Source organism: Lytechinus variegatus, chromosome 2 (assembly GCF_018143015.1).
Source record: "Lytechinus variegatus isolate NC3 chromosome 2, Lvar_3.0, whole genome shotgun sequence".
Classification (NCBI taxonomy): domain Eukaryota; kingdom Metazoa; phylum Echinodermata; class Echinoidea; order Temnopleuroida; family Toxopneustidae; genus Lytechinus; species Lytechinus variegatus.
The window spans coordinates 8,408,683-8,428,215 of record NC_054741.1 but is presented as its reverse complement, the minus strand read 5'-3'; the positions used below and the strand labels follow the sequence as shown (position 1 = coordinate 8,428,215).

The 19,533-nt window shown below is 36.2% G+C and overlaps 1 protein-coding gene across 1 annotated transcript; it reads right to left on the bottom strand.

Moving 5' to 3' along the window:
• Nucleotides 1-1,342: 1,342 nt before the first annotated feature.
• Nucleotides 1,343-17,735, bottom strand: LOC121407225. The gene is made up of 7 exons (XM_041598192.1): nucleotides 17,468-17,735; nucleotides 8,557-8,928; nucleotides 7,573-7,647; nucleotides 6,102-6,449; nucleotides 5,351-5,446; nucleotides 2,377-4,682; nucleotides 1,343-1,670 (listed from the first exon to the last, which is right to left on the bottom strand). Exons 1-7 carry the CDS (start codon nucleotides 17,535-17,537, stop codon nucleotides 1,410-1,412), a joined length of 3,528 nt encoding a protein of 1,175 aa, XP_041454126.1. The 5' UTR covers nucleotides 17,538-17,735; the 3' UTR covers nucleotides 1,343-1,409.
• Between the last annotated feature and the right edge of the window lie 1,798 nt (nucleotides 17,736-19,533).

Sequence of the window (19,533 nt, the reverse complement as noted above, 5' to 3'; positions counted from 1 at the left end):
CGTTTATCTCATGAAATTATGGAAATACAAGCCTTATTTAAAATGACCAGAACTTTTTTATTTCTTGACCATTTCCGGTAATTTAGGTACCAAATTAAAGAGCACATAGTGTCCATTTTTTAGAAATGTGGGTTTCTTTTTGAAACCCAGATACCCCCCGCCAAATGACTTTTTGGTATCCTTTCTTCAAATTGTTTTTGCTCACTCATGCGTGAATAAGAAATAACCTAAGTAATATCAGATGAAAGAGGAGATTCTAAGCTTTAAATTGGTAGGTCATTTGTCTATTCTATTTATGATTAAATTATGATAAATGATCGCTAAATCTCGGTTTCGTTTATTCTGGGACGCACTGTATATATATATATATATAAACTAGCGCTTCGTGCTTGCAATCTTCCGATGCAATAGTATAATGAATTCTTACAAATAGTCATTAACATTTTCCACTTTCAGGTAATTATATTAAAAAAAATCAAGTCACCCCTCGTGCTTGCATTACTTGCTTAGTTAGATAAGCGTTGTGAAATTATTTATCCCTAAAATGTCCCGAATTTCAGCTATATCAATAATTTTGAGATCTTAATATCTCAAAATTGAAAAAAAAAGGTCTCGCACTTCGCCCTTGTATTATAGTTCGATTAGTTTAATGAGATACGTATCATCTCTATTCTTAATTCCTAAAAAGGGTATTTTAAATGTTCCATTTTCAGGTCTGAATATCAATAATTTTCAGCTAGTGCTTCGCGATCGCATTCATTGTTTCGTTAGATGATGTTTATGATTCCCCAAACCAACTAAGAATATTCCGTCTTAACGTCTTAATACTGAAAATGATTCGCACCCTCATTGATATTATGTTTTATTTTGACTGGTCGTGTGATTAAGAGTAGTATATATCACACTTTGAAATGGACGCGATTTTAGCACTTACCCCAGGCGCCGCGTGTCCTAGATACGCTTCTATTCTCCTTTTCCTTTTTAAAGGTAATCATTCTATCATTGTGCATATACACTATTCTGCTTCTTCAACTTATAATCGCTGTTCAACATGAAAGAAAAAGAAGATAGAATTTCATAACATCACATTTTGAAGAGAGCATAATATTGCGTGTTTTTTCTACTGAAATACCTAGGCCTATATATACATGTATTTTTGATTTCAGGCAGATTAAAACGAAATAATTGATAAAAGCATAAACGTATGTGTTACCTTATATACATATATAATCAAATGTAATTACATTCTTCGATGATTATTATGAGGTCCATGACCAACAGCATTGAACAGTATACACAGCAATCAACATTCAACAGGCAAGAATTAAAAACTGGAAAAGATCTCTATAAAGTTCATGTTATAATGTTTATAAGTAATTGAGCTTCCCTTGTAAATAATAAAATAAAAGTTAAGTGTTGTGTCCGGCATGGTGCTGACCAGAACTGCTTTGCCCTTTGGAATAGTCCCTTCTGGAGAGGGTAGTCCAGAGCGTCGAATTTCGCATGGTCGTTCGCCAGAGCTTCTTCACGCGTTTGTTGGCACCGAAAGAAAGAAAGATGAAGACACCTTGGAAGCCGCTGACGATGATGAAGAGATACTCTGTGAATGGCACTCTGACAACCATCATTAAGAATCCAAACAACCAGGTGAATCCAAGAAGAGCTGAGATCTATTGTAAATGATCAAATAAGATTTGGAGAGTAGAAAAGAACACTTTCACGTAATCGTCGGCTTTCAGAGAAAGATGTACAGTTCTAATGGAAGCGGGTTTGATAGAAAATATTGAGAGAAAGTGAAGAGCTTCGTGGAAGTTGCGATATTATCCCACCACAGTGACATGATACAATGCATGAAAAATATCAAAGGTTATAACCAAGTTATCATTTCAAAGCATTTAGTAAAGACACCACTTTAATGATTATCGTGTCATGAAATATCAAAATTTTACACAAACAAATTAGTTTCACATTTTTATCAAAATTCCATCTAAAAATTGCAACTGATTTTTCACTTTTTTGACTGAATGATCTGATTCTCCACTCTATTCATTGTTTGTATTCTTTTCCCTTTTTAGTGGGTGTCGATTATCCTACATTATGCCATGTACTGACACCACAACACCCGGAAGTCGCTATTTAGATAATCTTCTTATAGAAGAAAATGTATCATGCATATTTACAAAAGTATGCGCTGCGCCTTTTTTCCAATGGCCTACTTCGCATTCCCCATTGTTTCGACTAGTAAAATGTGAGGATTCGCGATGAAAAGACGCTTACAGGATCAATGCGTAAACGACGATGTAACGACGCAGCTCTGACCTATCTATGGTATACATGGTATACTGAACTCTAAAAGCTGAAGAAATATGGACCTACCTTGATATATATTCGGAGTTCTACAGCCCACTGTTTGAGCTGAGAGTCCTGGCCAGCTTTCAGCATAGATGTTGTCTTCTTGATAGAATGAACCCCGTGTATAGTGATGATGAACAATACGAGATTAGCCAGGAGACAGATAGACATTGGAACAAAGAACATCACTATGCTAGATAATGTGGCAAGCCAACATCTGGTACTGTCGTATTCCAATAGAGGACCATTCTGAAATCCTCCGAACTGAAGTAATATAGTAATGAAGACAAACAGGAGTGGTGTACCCCATCCAATAACGAGAAAGGCGATCATTTTACCACCAAAAGAGCTCGACGAAAACGTCTTCATGTTACTTGCTGCGAAGCTTCGACTCAGGTCCCAGGCGAGAATCGTCGTCCAAACAAAAGAAGCGAGGAAGAAGAAATGGGACAATACAGCGACGACTATACAAGGTATTACTAACCCAGATACCGAAAGACGGACGTACTGAAGCAAGATTTGTCCGAAGAACAAGGCAACTATGAAATTCATTATGGAGACACCCTGGCGGTTCCGCAAGGTAGAGAAGGCAATGTAAGTTATCAACGTGGCCAAAAGACACACTGATGATATCGCAAAGAGAACATGTCCAAGGATAGTCAATGTCCTTCTTGGTGTGACATGATGATCATAGCAAATATTGATGGAACCATCGGGATTGATAAGAATGTCCTCGATGTCGTACATCTGATCCTCATGGACCATAACCGATCGGTTATCTTGGTCAATCCATTGAATGGAATCGTTCGAAACCGTTAAGAAAGGACAGGTTTGTAAAGCTACCTCACTCCCACACATGGTGAATTGATACTGGAATGAGACATTGGCATCACCAAGCTGCATGGTGGTGATGTTGCTCCACCACGTGGGTCGGATATAAGATCCGTTGATGAAAATAAAAGACTCATTCTTGATAAGGGAAGGCAGCAGGTCCGAATAGTGTCCAACAAACATATTTTCCATGGGACATTCGTATGTTGTGTTTTCAGTACTTTCTTCCACGTAACATGAATGACTCGCGGATATCTCTACATTTTTGCAATCATCACTCCTGTGAGTTTGAAGAAGGCGTATAATATCTTCCTCTATCAAACGTTCATCGATCGATGGATCTATGTAATCTCTGTAATTCAAACTGAATGATATCGTATCATTATCCATGTATGTCGATGACTTTACTAGACAAGGTGGTTGATGATTGATTAAAGATACTGATCTATTATCTAACATGATGTCCCTAAAGCAAGCGACATCTGCTAAACAATCTACTGCTCCTTTAAGTTGATCGATGGTAAAATTTTCAGATTGGCAGACTGGCCAGTCCGATAATATTTGGACGCAGTTACCATTGGGATCTAATTCAAATCCTTCTGTACATTTGATGGTTAAGATAGGTTCAGGATGGATAAATATGTCAATGATCCCGAGATCTAGTTCAATTGGCATTATAGGATCATAACCAATATCTATCGTGATGCCTCTCATATCGATAATATCAAACGGACATTCGAGCAGGGGACCTCCACTGCAATGACTACAAGACGGGTGCTTATGTATGATACCGTCACCGATGATTGGCATCTGATAGTACTGACATTCAAGAGATACATTTTCATCTGTTCCGTTCGGACACGTTTCAGTTGCATTCAATAGGCAAAGACGAGGTTTCGGGATATAATTAAAGGTAATCATAAAATCTTCAATCGATTCGCTGCTATTTCTAGAAGCATTTGACTGTAATGGCGGCACTGGCGAAAAACAGTCAAGGGTATCATTTCTCCACATACAAAACTGGTCTGATGAAATGGTAAAGGAAGTCAACGCACTTTCATCATATCCATGGCAAGTAGCACAACCGAGATTTTTAAAGTAGATATCCTCGTAAATGTAAAATACCTTTGTTGTCACATTGGGATTAACCTCTTCACACTTTTGTTTGACATCCTCATCTAAAGACCATTCCGAAGGGCATCTCGCGACCATCCGATACCCATGTTGAAGATCTGGATGAGATTGAGGAAGAAAGGAATCATCGATGCACTTCCAAACATTGAGGTCTAACAGAGTACCCTCAAGGATGGTTTCATTCGTAAGAGTCTTGTTTGATGAAGTCTCGTTGGAAGATGTCTCGTTTGATGGAGTCTTGCCAAGGACAGGGTAGTCTGGACAGCAATCGCCAAAGAACTGACAAATATCATCGCATCTACATACAACTGTCTCTCCACCACCAAAACACGATTCCTCAATGCAGGTTTCCGAATAGAAAACGTCTGTGAAAATAAATATATATGCAGTGAAAGGAACAGTATAAGATCGTATTAAAAATGGTTATCAATGCCTCAGACTATATAACCCCCCCCAAAAAAAAAAAAAAATAGAGAAAAGGGGAGAGAGGCTAGCGTGTTTGGAGACTAAAATTAAAGTAATTTGCCTTGGGAATTTAAATAATATTAGCTGTAAGCCGTATGATGAATTGTTGAAAAATACTTTTACAATGTCCAACAATACTACAAAAAGGTTTGAGATATTGCTAGGAGCTTGATTTGTGTTGCTTTGTGGATATTCACCATCGATCCCAATATCTCTTTGCTCCAGTGTACTCCGCTTCTCCAAGTCGTTTAGATTTAGATGCTAAAGTATTGTGTAATCAAAATTACAAGCTACAATGAAGTAATACTTTCTTTTATTTTTTAAACACTAAATGTGATTTAAACTATTGCAAAAATAACTTAAAAATCTTGTTTTAATACAACACGGGATTATATATAGGCTTACTGAAGACTGGGCCTGGCGTAAAGAGGACTTCTTCACAGAAACTCATATTCATGCCGTCATGTTTTTTTTCATATTTTTAAACACTAAATGTGATTTAAACAATTGCAAAAATAACTAAAAAATCTTATGTTTTAATACAACGTCGGATTATATATAGGCTTACTAAAGACTGGGCCTGGCGCAGAGAGGACTTCTTCACAGAAACTCATATTCATGCCGTCATGGGATGATGAAGAATAGGTTCTATTACCCACGATATCTGCACAGAAATATAAATATACACATTATATAACAACATTCATCACAGCCTTCTTGTCGAGTGGGATAAGATATAAAATCAACTAAGCGTAAATCATAATTATTCTGTTCATGAAACTTATAGGCCTACTAGTAATGCCGAATCTTGTCTGATGGCCAATCATCTGTATCCGTAATCAAAGCCATACACGGGACACGGGATTTACATGAAACCAAATCTCTATCTCTTGATTTGGAAGTGAGACACCTGTTGTGACTTTTTTGTGAATAATTGGACTATTCTGAAATCATGTCGTGGGTAAACAAAAGAGATTCATTTCATTTCATTTTATTTCAACACGATAAACGAACTTCAGCCAATGGCTGTTCTTCTGAACATCCGTGCGTACATATTAAAATCACATTATATGTATATACAATTAAGATACATAATACGAAATAAATATACAATTAAAATATCAACAATATTACAAAGAAAAACAACCAAACAAACAGAACAAACATGTTTACGTCACTCTGGCGTCCAATCTAAATATGTTGAAACTATATTACTTTTAAGTCATAATTATCATTATCATAATTATCTGTTTCAAACGTAATTCTACAATTTAAAACCAACGAACAATTCTCAAACCTATAATGAATTTTCACTTCACCTGTAAAGTTCGAGGGAGTGTGAACGCTGATGGTCACATTAAATCCTAAATGGGTGACAGACGAATCGGAGACAAAAGACAACCACATCTCATTGTCACTCGAGACCGTGATACAAGGAAGATCTGATCCTGAGAAAGTAGTCAGTACTGATGCTCCATACTCTAGGCCAGAACCGATCCTTACGTGGTCATGACGTTCTTCAAGATGAAAGGCATTAAAAACGGCCATGACCCGGTAGCCTGTTGGTCCAGAAACAAGCCATTGAATGTTGGCTTTATTTGGATAGGAGTCTGGATAGTTTGGTGATACGATCGTCAAAGACTCTCCAAAACCGAAAGATTGTACCTCTGCTGCGATGCCAAGATATAAAGAAATTTGAAACATAACCATATTATTACCAGTGATTTCAGACGTAGGCTCACCCCAACACTTCTCTGATATAGACCTATAAACACCCGAAGAATACCCCCGGACCATGACCTGTAAGAAAATACCCCTCTATGATGGACAGGACAAGCATTCTGTAGGACAGATATCCTTAGGATGACAAAGTTATACGATAATTATTTCCACGGTAATAACCCCTATAGGACAACCATTTTGCAGGACATACCCTCGGTGAGCTTCACTCAGAAAACTAACACTCATGGAAAATTTATTCCTATAATAATAATGATGTGGGAGATTGCCTGTGTGGTAATTGTGGATGGTACTTGCTCTCGGAGTAGTTTCCTGTTTTTTCCTTTCCTGTTCTAAATCGTTTTTGTCTATATAGGGTTATCTTAGAGGGTGGTAGGGTTATTACCGTAAGGTATTTGTCGGGGAATAATAATTATGTTTGCAAAGAAAGTCGTCCTATAGGGGTACCCGAAGGTAGTTGACCCCGTGACATCGTATAGGTGTCCAAGAGATGGCTTAGTCCGGTGCAACAGGGAAAATGCATGAGGTTGTGCGTACACATCAATGCTGAGGGTAGCTTTGGATGTGTCATGGAAGGACCAGATTGAAACAAAAAATGTTATGGTGGTTTACCGAAGACCACAATCAAAACAATGGAAAAGAGAATGGCTGGGCAGGATGCTCAACCTTCATAATTATTGGCATGCAGACCAGTTCTGTGGACCAATACCGAGAAGATGAATGGGTAGAAGAAGGGCATAATACTTCGATAGGATTATCAGGGTCACCAGACAGTTCATTTTAGAACGTGAAATGCAAGATGGGACAGCTTGGGAACCTTGGTCCTTGATCCCGAAACCCAGAAGTGGCATGGGTCTAATATACTCAAACTAGTCGTAGAAGTAGTTGTCCGTGTAATAGGTAGCAGCAGCAACAGAAGTAGTAGTGGTCATAATTAGGTACTTTTCTTGGAAGAATGGTCCGACAGGTGGTTGTCTAATGGTCTCTACGGTTGTTAATTCATGAATGAGAATCGATCTATGTTTTACAAATAATGGCTTCAGGACCTACCAGGATCAGGGCTTGATGACGTAGAGAGGACACTGTCACAGAAAGTCATCATCACGTTATGCGAATCAATGATACCTGTATTGAAATTAAAAAAAAATCCTCTCACTCTAACATGTCACATAGCCTCATTACATGTGAAATCGATAGTGGGTAGTATGTAATCGACCAGATTATCTTAAAAAGCAAAATGTTGATTTGAATCAATAGAGAAAAATCAGACAAGCACAATGCTGAAAATTTCATCAAAATTGGATGTAAAATAAGAAAGGTATGACATTTCAAAGTTTCGCTTAATTTTAACAAAACAGTTATATGAACGAGCCAGTTACATCCAAATGAGCGAGTCGATGATGTCACTCACTCACTATTACTTTTGTTTTTTATTGTTTGAATTATACAATATTTCTATTTTTACGAATTTGACGATTAGGACCACCTTTCCTGAAGCACAAAATGCCACGTGTTCAGGGATGAATGAAACTTCATTTCACATGACACTGACGATAAAATGAAAATATTTCATATTTCATATAATAAAATACAAAAGAAATAGTGAGTGAGTGATGTCATCAGTTCCTCATTTGCATACCGACCGATATGTACATATAACTGTTTTGTGAAATGAAGCGAAATTTTAAAATGCCATCATTTTTTATTTTACATTCGATTTTGATGAAATTTTCAGTGTTATGCTTGTTGAATTTTTCTCTTCTTATTTAAATCAAGTTTTTGTTGGGGTGGACTTGTCCTTTAAGTAATTACCCAGTTGCTGCTATAGATTCTGTCGCCATGCAGCTATAGAGTATATCTCTCATTCAAAAATTGCGCCGTCAGTCTAAGAATTCAGACATAGTATACATGGGTAATGCTCTTCCCAACATTTTCAAGTGAGTACATTACACTATAAGCGTAATGAATTTTACATTTTGAAATAAACAAAATAAATCATTCTTGAAAAAAAATTAAAGTGAATTTTCAAGTCACCTGAAGAATTCGAGGGAGTATAAACGCTGATGGTCACATTAAATCCTGTATAAGTGACAGACGAATCGGAGACAAATGACAACCACATCTCATTGTCACTCGAGACCGTGACACAAGGAAGATCTGAACCTGAGAAAGTAGCCAGTACTGATGCTCCAGAGTCTAGACCCGAACCGATCTCTACGTTGTCATAACCTTCTTCAAGATGAAAAGCACTAAAAACAGCCATGACCTGGTAGCCTGTTGGTCCAGAAACAAGCCATTGAATGTTGGCATTATTTGGGTAGGATTCTGGATAGTTTGGTGATACGATCCTCAAAGACTCTCCAAAACTGAACGATTGAACCTCTGTTATGGTTTCGCTGCTGAAATCTAAAATGCGAGAAATATAAAACATTGTTACTTAATCGTTAAACAGCAATTTCGGGCATTCTCAGACACGTACCCCACCCATATGAACACCCCAATGGCAATGAATGCACATAATGATTACCCTCACCTCATTACCAACAACGACGTCCACCCTACATGACATAACCCTGCGGACAGAACTGCCCCTAAGGTACTAGGTACTAAGGTGATTACCTCGGGGCAGTCGTCCATGTATAACTGTCCTTGAGGGTAATCATTAAAAAGAGTGATCATGAAGGGTGAGGGGTAAAGGTCCCCAGCTTGAGAGTGGTGAGGGTAAGGCTGGAACCGGGGGGGGGGGGGGTGGAAGTGTGGTAGAACCATTACTAAGACAGGGTTGGATGGTGATTCTAACAGTCCTAACAACAAAATTTGCATTCGTTCGCTAACATTTTCTTCCAGAAATCTTCTAGAAATCTCCCTAAATATAATTATAAAACACAAACATACTTATAATCTATAGATAAATCTACAATACAAAAATAAATTTGAGAAAGTTATGATAAAAACACACACACACCCCACACAAAAGAAAACACATACTAACCGTTTGGTCTAATAGTTGACCAAGTAGATACAAACATAATTAACATGTGCATGGTATGTAAAGTAGGCCCTACTTCTTCACTGTCAGTACTTCCATTATTGATTAAGATCCACATGACTCCAATTGGAAGTTTCATCAATGCCGAACATTTATGTAATCGTTTGGTCATTCTGTCTTTGACAGGACAATCTTTTCATTCGCAACTTTGATACTTGTTGACCTTCCTCCAACGTCTGTGCAGAAAGAACGAAGGGCCATCCATTCGGGCTGTGGTGAGTTGGGGACTCTTCAACAGTGGGTTTATGGGGATATCTCCTCACCCCCTTCAAAAAATACATATTGAATCGCCAAAGAAAATGACCAGAATATGAGATAATCATTTTGATTCATCTCGCTCGGTAACTCCACTCTCATAGCAAATTGCTTTTTTTAGAACTTTCCACATAACGATTATTCCAAATATGATTCATTTAATAAAGATACACTTCTTCTTCGTGATAGGTCCACTCTTCTTTTTTTAAGCATGGAATTCTCCAGTATTCATCTTGACTCTGACCGGTAACAGTGTTAATTAAACAAAGTGTTTCATTCTATCATCATTTTGCTCCTTTTCTTGTGCGAAGTGTATATTTTGTTAAAAGTGTCCTTTTCTTTTAGATTTGAAGATTTTTTTTAATGAATGAATGCAACCAAAAAGGCTCAGTCACTTCGCCCTCCAGTAATAATGTTACGTGAATTACATGTAGATAGAGAGACCTTTCCAATCTCTCATAATCTACCTCATATTAGACACTATGCAATCTCCAATGTCCTGAAAAAATTCTCGCTATAGCTATGCCCACTCGATGAGTCATGAAATAAAGTTGATGTGTAACAGACTAACAGTGGCATACAGATGGAAGTGGGGGCTGTGGGGCGCTTGCCTCCTAAAACAAACACAAATTCACGACCCCCCCCAAAAAAAAGGAAAGAGAAGGGTGAAATGTGATTTTATTTTCTGAATATTAAGTCAAAATCTATCACAAAATTTGATTTTTATTTGCTCGCTCGCAACTTTTTTAAATAATTTTTGTCCGATACTCCACGTCTGGCCCCTAAATATTACTTTTGGCTAAATTACGTCACTGACGTGTAATAAAAATACTATGCAACATCTAACTAAACACACTAGTCTAAAAAGGGAGAAAGAAGTATGCATATCTTTTTTTTACATTTTTGAGCCTCCTAATTTTATTTGTATCACTTGAAAATGGGGGCAGAAACCAATAAATATTGAATCATAATACATATACACCAGCCATCGAGGAGTTCCGAATATATATATTTATATATAAAATGCATGGATATGAATAAATCATGGAGTTACTACCGCCGACATAGTAACTCCATGAATAAATCTAGATCTCATGAGCAATAGGCATTATGGGACACACATTCGCATTATACTACAACATCAGTTAATTTGACAAATCATTAAGAGAGCATACATAATTGAAATCTAAGTGCACGAATCACCTCATCGCGCGGTACCTATATTATAAAAAAATAACAAGATTTTTAAACTAAAGATTCAATCAAACGGGATTATAATCATTTTTTTTCAAATATCAAAGTAAAGACCTTTTCAGTTTCGGTAACTATCTTGAATGATATCACAGATATTGGGACTTATTATTCAAAGAAAGCGGTCAATGTATGCATATTTTTTATTAAATCATTCACATGTTTCTTATAAAACAAAACAATGCGACAAGCCAGGGGCGCGAGGTGAAATTTTGTCTACCGGACTATGATATTGTGCAGTCTGTATAAGAATTCATGAACACGATCTGCATCTTACTAAACCAATCATACGAACATTAATCACAAACTTATTATTTTGGTATACATGTATGTACTCTTTGCCTCTTCATCTCCAACACACGGAATTTTTGTTGTATTGATCGGAAAAGGGGGACCTATGAAGGAAAGCTTGTAGCATCCGCACTTCATTTAACAAATAATGCGAGCGCGAAGCGCGACCTAATATTTTTTTAAATTCATATCTACCTAAAAATGTATACGAATCTCAATAAGAATGTGAGTGTAAATGACAAGCTGAATCGCTTTAAATTAATTACAACGGGTTTAATTATCATTACAATCATGAATAGGACATGCATCGAACTAACAACGCAATGCGAGCGCGAAGCGCTAGCGGAAATTTGATCTTATCCTCACATTTTACTTCACCTTTCTTCCTCCTCTTTACTTTCTATCTTATTTTCTTCCTCCTTTCTTCCCTTCTCTTCTTACCATTCTTCTTCATTTCCCTTCTTCTTATATGTATAACAATAAGGTCATGAACACTTGAATCGGGTTTTAGTCACTTCCCCCTGTCTTTAAGCACCTTCGTAATATCAGCTGGTATCAACAATTTAGAAGTGGCCTTGAATTTAATGAGTAATAATCTACGCTATCAAATCATTTCATATTTGATATGAGCGGGTAACAGTTGAGATTCAAGAATGATAGAGACAATGATGATAACCGCAATATAACGGATGAAAGTACACTTTGAAACTCGACACTGGACCGGAAAGATTATACACCAGAGGCCTGTTTCATAAAACTTGTTACAATAACAAATTTGCAACAAAAGTTTAAAGCTACTGAAAAGATTCAATTTGATTGGCTGATAGTACACTTGTTATATAAATTGAGCCTTTGTTCCTTTAACGAATCTTTATGAAACAGGCCCCGAATTCATAAAAGATCTCCCCAATCCTCAGTAAACAAATCTATATCAGATTCTTCTTTTTATGATCGAACAAACTGGTAATTAACCAGACATGGTCTCCACACGACATGGGGGAGTACAATACTATAATTAGACAAACATACAAAATATATAACAATAACGGGTCACAAAAATATTTGTTATACAAGTTTAAACTCTAAAAAAAACATATTAACTCCATTGTTGAAAAAAAACAAGCTAAAGAAAAAAGAAAAAAAATGGTGAAACAGGCACTCTCTCAACGAAATTTCCGCTCAGTTTTCGGCCTTTTTTTCTTAAATATTTAAATACATTTTATTTTTTAATTTCAATATCCAAGAAACAATATAATTCCTTTGTAAGGGTCTAATGATTTTTCATTAGCAATGTACACATTCTCATCATTTCTTGAATTCTATAATAATATGTTGCTATGTCTTTCACTTCTGATATCTTTCAAGCCAGGTGCTGTTTTATCCATGCTGCGGGGTGGAAAGACTCAACCCGGCGGGGGGGGGGGGGTGGAACCCTTCCATCCGCAAATAAGTGTACTAATTTCTAACAATATTCGTTCCTTCATAAATTATCATCTGACAAAATAGATTATACAAAATCATTTCGTCATGAAATAATATAAATATGTAACAAATTAGATATCAGAAGGTGTTATTCCCCATGTGGCTGTATACGAAGTGACACCCCCCCCTCAAAAAAAAGAAACAGTTTCATTAAAAGGGAAACTATATATTTTTTAACATAACTATTGTTACACGGTACAAATCTAGTAATCTGAAAATGCTGTAATGTGGGTTTGTAAAATCCCGCCTAGAAAAATAAATATAATACCAATTGATTGTCTGTATAGGGAACCGGTCTACATACCAAGTGAGAAAAGTGTAAATTTCGTGATCAACATTAAGATGCCACCGAATAGTGGCGATACGTATTTTGTTTGATTGCCTGTCTATAAAATTTCAAGGTGATTGGAGATGATCTCAAAATCCAATCGACACCTCGTATCTCGCATATAGCATCGTAAATATTAATATTTAATTTTTAAATATTAAATTCAATGAGATGGGATGAGAATGGGAGGTTGAGGAAGAAGGATGAGAAGACGAAGAGAATATTGGTGATGATGATGATGATGAGGATGGTGATGATGATGATGGTGATGATGATGGTGATGATGATGGTGATGATGATGGTGATGACGACGGTTGTGGTGATGATGATGACAGTGATGATTATGATGATAATGGTGGTGGAGATGATGATGATGGTGGTGATGGTGATGGTAATGATGATGATGATGGTGCATGGTAATGATGATTGTGATGATGATGGTGATGATGATGATGGTGGTGGTGATGATGTTCATGATGAAGATGGTGATGATGATGATATTCACGATGACGTCCTAATGATGATGACGTTAATGATGAAGGGGATCCAGGGAGAAGAAGAACATGGGAGGAGTCGGAGCAGGAGGAGAAGAAAAAAAAGAGGAGGAAGATGAGAAGGAGAAAAAGGAAGAAGAGAAAGGGGATGGATGAGGAGAGTGGAGAAGAGAATAAGAAATACAAGAATAAAGAAAGGAAGGGGAGGGGTATAAAATTTACTACTCTATCAGTAGAACGTCATTAATCATTTATGGATGAATAATTGGCTGTCGTAATAAACTCGCCGTACATTATATCAAGGAGCTTCAAACAGAAGCTCCTTGATTATATCAAACATTCATGCGGTGATTTCTGAGAATGCTTTGCATGATAAAAACGCACCCTTCTGAGATCATGAATCAGCACAATGCCATATGTTACAATCATCATTATAATAGCGGCCCTAATTATATTTGATATATTTCAAAGTATTCTCATTACAAATGCAATATACTGATCTCGACGACCTTCTGTGGCCCGTTTGGGAAATCTAAAATATTTCCCAAGGCGAGCTTGCTCCCAATAATTTACAATGATGTCTAACTTAGGACTGTATAAATGATCGGGCTTAATTTTAATTCGTGCACTTGTCTTCTACAATGACCTGCGAGGTTATACGAAACTGTTTTTTTTACAGGCATAAATTTAGAAATTTGTTCTTTAACCAATGGCGTATACTGCGAAAAACATATTGAGGGGGTGAGTTTGAAAATGCCGATTCACTATGTCTGCAATTAACCATCAAGTGAAGTGATCGAGCCAAAAATCCACAATCTTCAAATATCTTGTCACAATTGTAATGAAAATAAAATGGACAAGAATGATACCCAAGAAAGTTCAATTGAATGTTTTTTTTGTTTATTTACAAAATATCATATATAGATTCACTTCTTATAATCATAGGGTCTTCAGCCCTAACCCCCCCCCCCCCTCCCCACCATGAAAGCAGTATCTTTGACGCGATAACAAGGCAAGCCTGTCAGCACGGTTTCATAATCATGATTAGAGTAATTACAGATCTCTCATCATGTCTCATTATCTTATTTTCCTTCTGTAATCTCAAAAGAGCTCTGGAATCGGATGGATACAACTTCAATTCGAGAGAAAAGGAGAATGTGGACCTCGAAAAAATAAGGCTAAGGCTTGAAGCCGCAGTTTTTCATCCATATATTATGTACATGTACATATTTCTGAGTGGGTGTGTGTGTGTGCTGTGATGCACTTAAAACTCTGGTGTCCTTACATCAGATGATAGCGGTCCTATATTTGCAGGTTCTCTATTGAACATTTTAACCATGAACTTATACAAACGTGAAAAAAAAACACTAACATCAAACATGTTTTGGGGAAAATAATCTAAAAAACCGTCATGTTACAAGCTACAACGTGACGTGTGAGTGTTCTCTTTTATCATACATATAGTTATACTTTACTCGCACGCAATGTGACATTCTGACACTTTCAGTTGTTACTTTTGGTTGTTGTGATTTTCTCCAAGAGAACAGTACAAAATCCATGGAAAATGGAAATACAATTATGATAAGCAAATATTGAAGAGACAAAGTTATGCGATATTATGAAGTAGATAGCTTTTTGGTGTATTCGAATAGATTATTAAACGAAAAAAAAATTGGTGTAACATCATTATTAATTAATTTACTGAATGTAATATTCGTTTAATATATTTGTAATAGATAATATACATAAGAATGCAAAGCCTATTGAATAAAAATGTCCTGGGTTAACTTGGCTCTATTAGTAATGAACAGCGCATTGTCTTCTCTTTTTTTCCAGAGCAAAGTTCAATTTCACGGGAAGCAATGTCGGAAATTTTGACCATCATAATGTTTACATTATGTCTGAACTGCGATATACAGCATCGTGGCCATACAAAAAGGGAATCCTCTCAATGAACAAATTCTACATAGCAAGCAGCAGATAACAAGAAAATCGAGATTCCGCCCAAAGATGATAACTAAGAATGTAAAAAAGCTTTCGATAAAAAATTACCAAAAGTTAATATAAAAGTTGAATATGTTATCATGGAGGTGAAAACAGATTATGATCAATCAATCGCACAAAGGTATGGCCACGCGTTTTGAGTTGGGCCAATTTCCATTACAACTCAATTTCCCCCCTTACAATCGTACCGTTTTATACAGTTTAATATATTTCTAATGCTGTTTGACATCCTATACCCATGAAAGTATATGTATATTCTGAAATTGTCTGAGGAATTAAAAAATGCAATAAAAAGGCATAAGGTAATGTCATAAGAAGTTAAATCTAATATGTGGAAAATTGTGAAAAAATGTTACTTCCCAATAAATCTTAGGATCAGGAAAACTTTACACCCTATAGGAAAATAAAATGCAAATTTCAGTTATAAAGACCTTTCCAATGATATATAACTTATTAGGAATAGCTCTTACTAAAACAATTTTGTGCAATCATTTTTTAAAACAAAAGTTCATATCGCAATTTTTCGGGTATTATGTAACAACGCCTGAATGATATACCCCCAAAATATAATGTAGTCTTGCCTTTAGTACCAGTGCCCTCCCCTGGTAATCTTTTTTTTTTAAATTGAGAAAAAAATGTTCTCTGAACGCCTTTGTGCCAGCCAAATAAATGTCGCCACATTGTGACGTTGTATATAATTCATATGCATAGACGCAGTGTGATGATCCATAGAGAAGAAAAATAGTAAGTGGTATCAGATGACGACTTTATTGCTACAAACAAGTCTTCAGCAATCAAAAATGAACACGTTTACTGGATATCTGTTGCTTTACCAGAATAATATGAAGATTCCGAATCGTCAAAAAGTTCAATGTCAGATTCTACACTGTCAAACTTAAAACCATGAGGTCATACTTAACAGATTAATTTCTTTAATTAGTCTGTGCTTTTCCTTTTGAAATTTTGGCAGCTTCTAAACTTTATTGAATGTGTAAGTTAACCCATGCAAAGCATTTTTTTTTACTCCAAGTTTTCAAAAATATAACCGAAAGAGTTTACAATCTCCTTTGATTTAATTCACCATACAAAATGCAAAAAGTGCCCCAATAACAACGGACTCTTCTCTTACCCCCCACCCCCCCCCCCCGAGAAATATCTGTATATACGGTCAAGGTTGTATGTAATGAAACTTTTGAACGCACACGATTGGAAATTTAATCATAAGGTGCCAGTCAAATGGAATAATAATGCAACATAACAGTCAGTTTAGGTTTAACTTTGACCATAACTTCAAAAGGCATATCTCAAATCAGAATCTTTTTGAAAGATTTAATATCATATTCTCTTCTTTTTTATTTGCGAAGATAGAGAGTGATTACTTTTAAGACGGATGTCAACCAAAAAGATTAACTGTATTTAGAAAATAATGAAAGTTTTATGACGAGTCTTAAATGTTTTAAGAATTATTTATTATAATTATAAAAATGCACATTTATCACGCTATTAACAAATACTCAATAATATCATTGTGTGGGTTGTGTGCCCTTTAGTTCACTGCAGGAACAGGAGTGAATGCCTTTCACATTCACAAAAAACCCATTCTGCAATATGCATCAATACCTACAGGATTTAAATAGGAAAATATATATCATGGACATGCAGTTTGTAAGATAATTTTAAAGGAACTTGAGCTAATACACAGTTTCCATGCTGTATATACATGTATATATGCGTACACTTTCAACAATTCTCATCCAACGTGCTAACAAAAGATGAATAGATAAAACTCACCAGACTGGCCCTCTGTGAAATCCACTGAAGTCAAGACAGTTATGAGAATCAGAGACCGAAAGGGATCCATCTCCGAATTTCATCCGAGAATAACACACCGATTTTACCAACGTTACAATAAAATATTTGTCTGCAGAAGATAGGTAAATTGGACCTCCACAATACGCATCAGACGGTAGCAAGGACCACTAAAGCAGAAATTGAAGATTCATTGGGATATCACTACCATCAGTTTACCACCATCTGAGAGACTGGTGTTTGATATCACCTTTATTACCCTTCATGTCCCGGAAGAATCCTGGCTGGACGTGGGAGAACTGGTAGCCCCATGCACATACGATCTCACATTTTGCGTCCTGTGCGCGCGGGATCCGGTTTACTCATCTTTTATTAAAACGAAATATTTTAGTGAAATAGCCTGTTAGGATGTAAGGTCAGCCTTTAAGGTCAGCGTTGTTATGATTATCTTGCTGCGCGATGCAGACAGGAGAGGGGCGTCCGGATGGAACTATACAACTCTTCATCGTTGGGGTGTCCTAGGGGGACCGAGTCAGGGGCGGCGTAACGGAAGGGGGGGGGGGGGGACAACCGCCCCTGTGAGTTTTCATGTGGTTGAGAAAAATGAAATGTAGATAAAGGAGAGGGGTGGGACAAAAAGCATCGAAAGGGAAGTACAGGTATTGTATTTCTATATTCTAAAAAAAAAATTACCCAATATTAGGTACAATATGAACATGTATGTTGGGTAAAAAGACAACAAATATTTTGTAAATTTTTAGCCAATGTTGCGTTGAAATTTACCCTTCAAACATGCATTTGGCCCGATATTTTGGGGGAAATGCCCAGTATTGGGTAAATGTTTACTCTCTGATTTTAGGGTGTATACCCTGTAATTCATTTGAGAAAAAGGGTCGTCTTGGACATCATGTACCCAGACATCAAAATATCACGGCACGGCCCCTATTGAGAGGGAAATTCTTAACCCTTGTCATGCTTGTTCAGAATGGTTTCCGAAAGAAATAACGAATAAGGGATTCTTATTGGGGATGCTGAGGTCTGTATGGGGGTCTGTATGTTGCTTAAAAGTGCTTAAAATAGGCAACCTATATCCGTTTATCATAATTGGTATCGATAGTCGAAGAGTCTTTATATAGTGTATGATAATTTCCAGATACTCTTTAGAATATTCCTATCTCCATACATGCAGGCCTAGAGTGTGCAAAGTTTCACTTTCTGTTTTTCTTTGGATAGCTTCCTATAATGTATTGTTGAACCAAAACTCATTACACACGGTAAAAACGGTGTTTGAATTTTAACAACGCTGTTCAATATGTGGGCTTTACAGTAGTTGTTTTACATTTTATACAACCATGCTTGATTTATCGAAGTAATAAAAAAAAATTCAGTTTACAAATAAGTAAAAATGGTAATAAAAATCAGTAATATGAATAATCGCACTAATCTATATGGAAACATCTAATACAGAATAAACTTATAACGGAAAGCATTTAGACACTAATTATATGATGAAAATAAGTGTATAATGATGCATTAAAAGATCAATTGAAAATAAGGCGAAAAGAAATCACTGATAAAAGCAAAGCCTGTTCGACCCGCAGTGGCAGGCCCTTGAAAAAATTACTTTACTTGAAATTAAAAAATAGAGCAAACTTGGTAAAATGAGAATTTTCATTTCAGGTAAGATTGAATGAATGTTAAGTTATAATATTTGAAAAAATAGACTCCACAAAGAGTTAGAAAAAATTAATTGAATAAATTGATGATAATAAAGACGAAATTTAATAAAGGCAAATTTTTAGCATGCATACCTTATTTCCAGGGCGTGTTGCCTCTTGTAAATAACACACACAACGCCCCAGCGTAATGAGAAAAAAAAATCATAAATATAAAAATTGAGGGGGGAAATATGGCGTATGGGGCAACATTTATTTTGTTTAAAAAAAGTTGAGCAAAGCGAGCAAGCAGGAGAAGAAATCAAATTTCGTGATAGATTTTTACATAACGCTAATAATAATAAGGGTATTAATGATAATAGCTGCATTTAT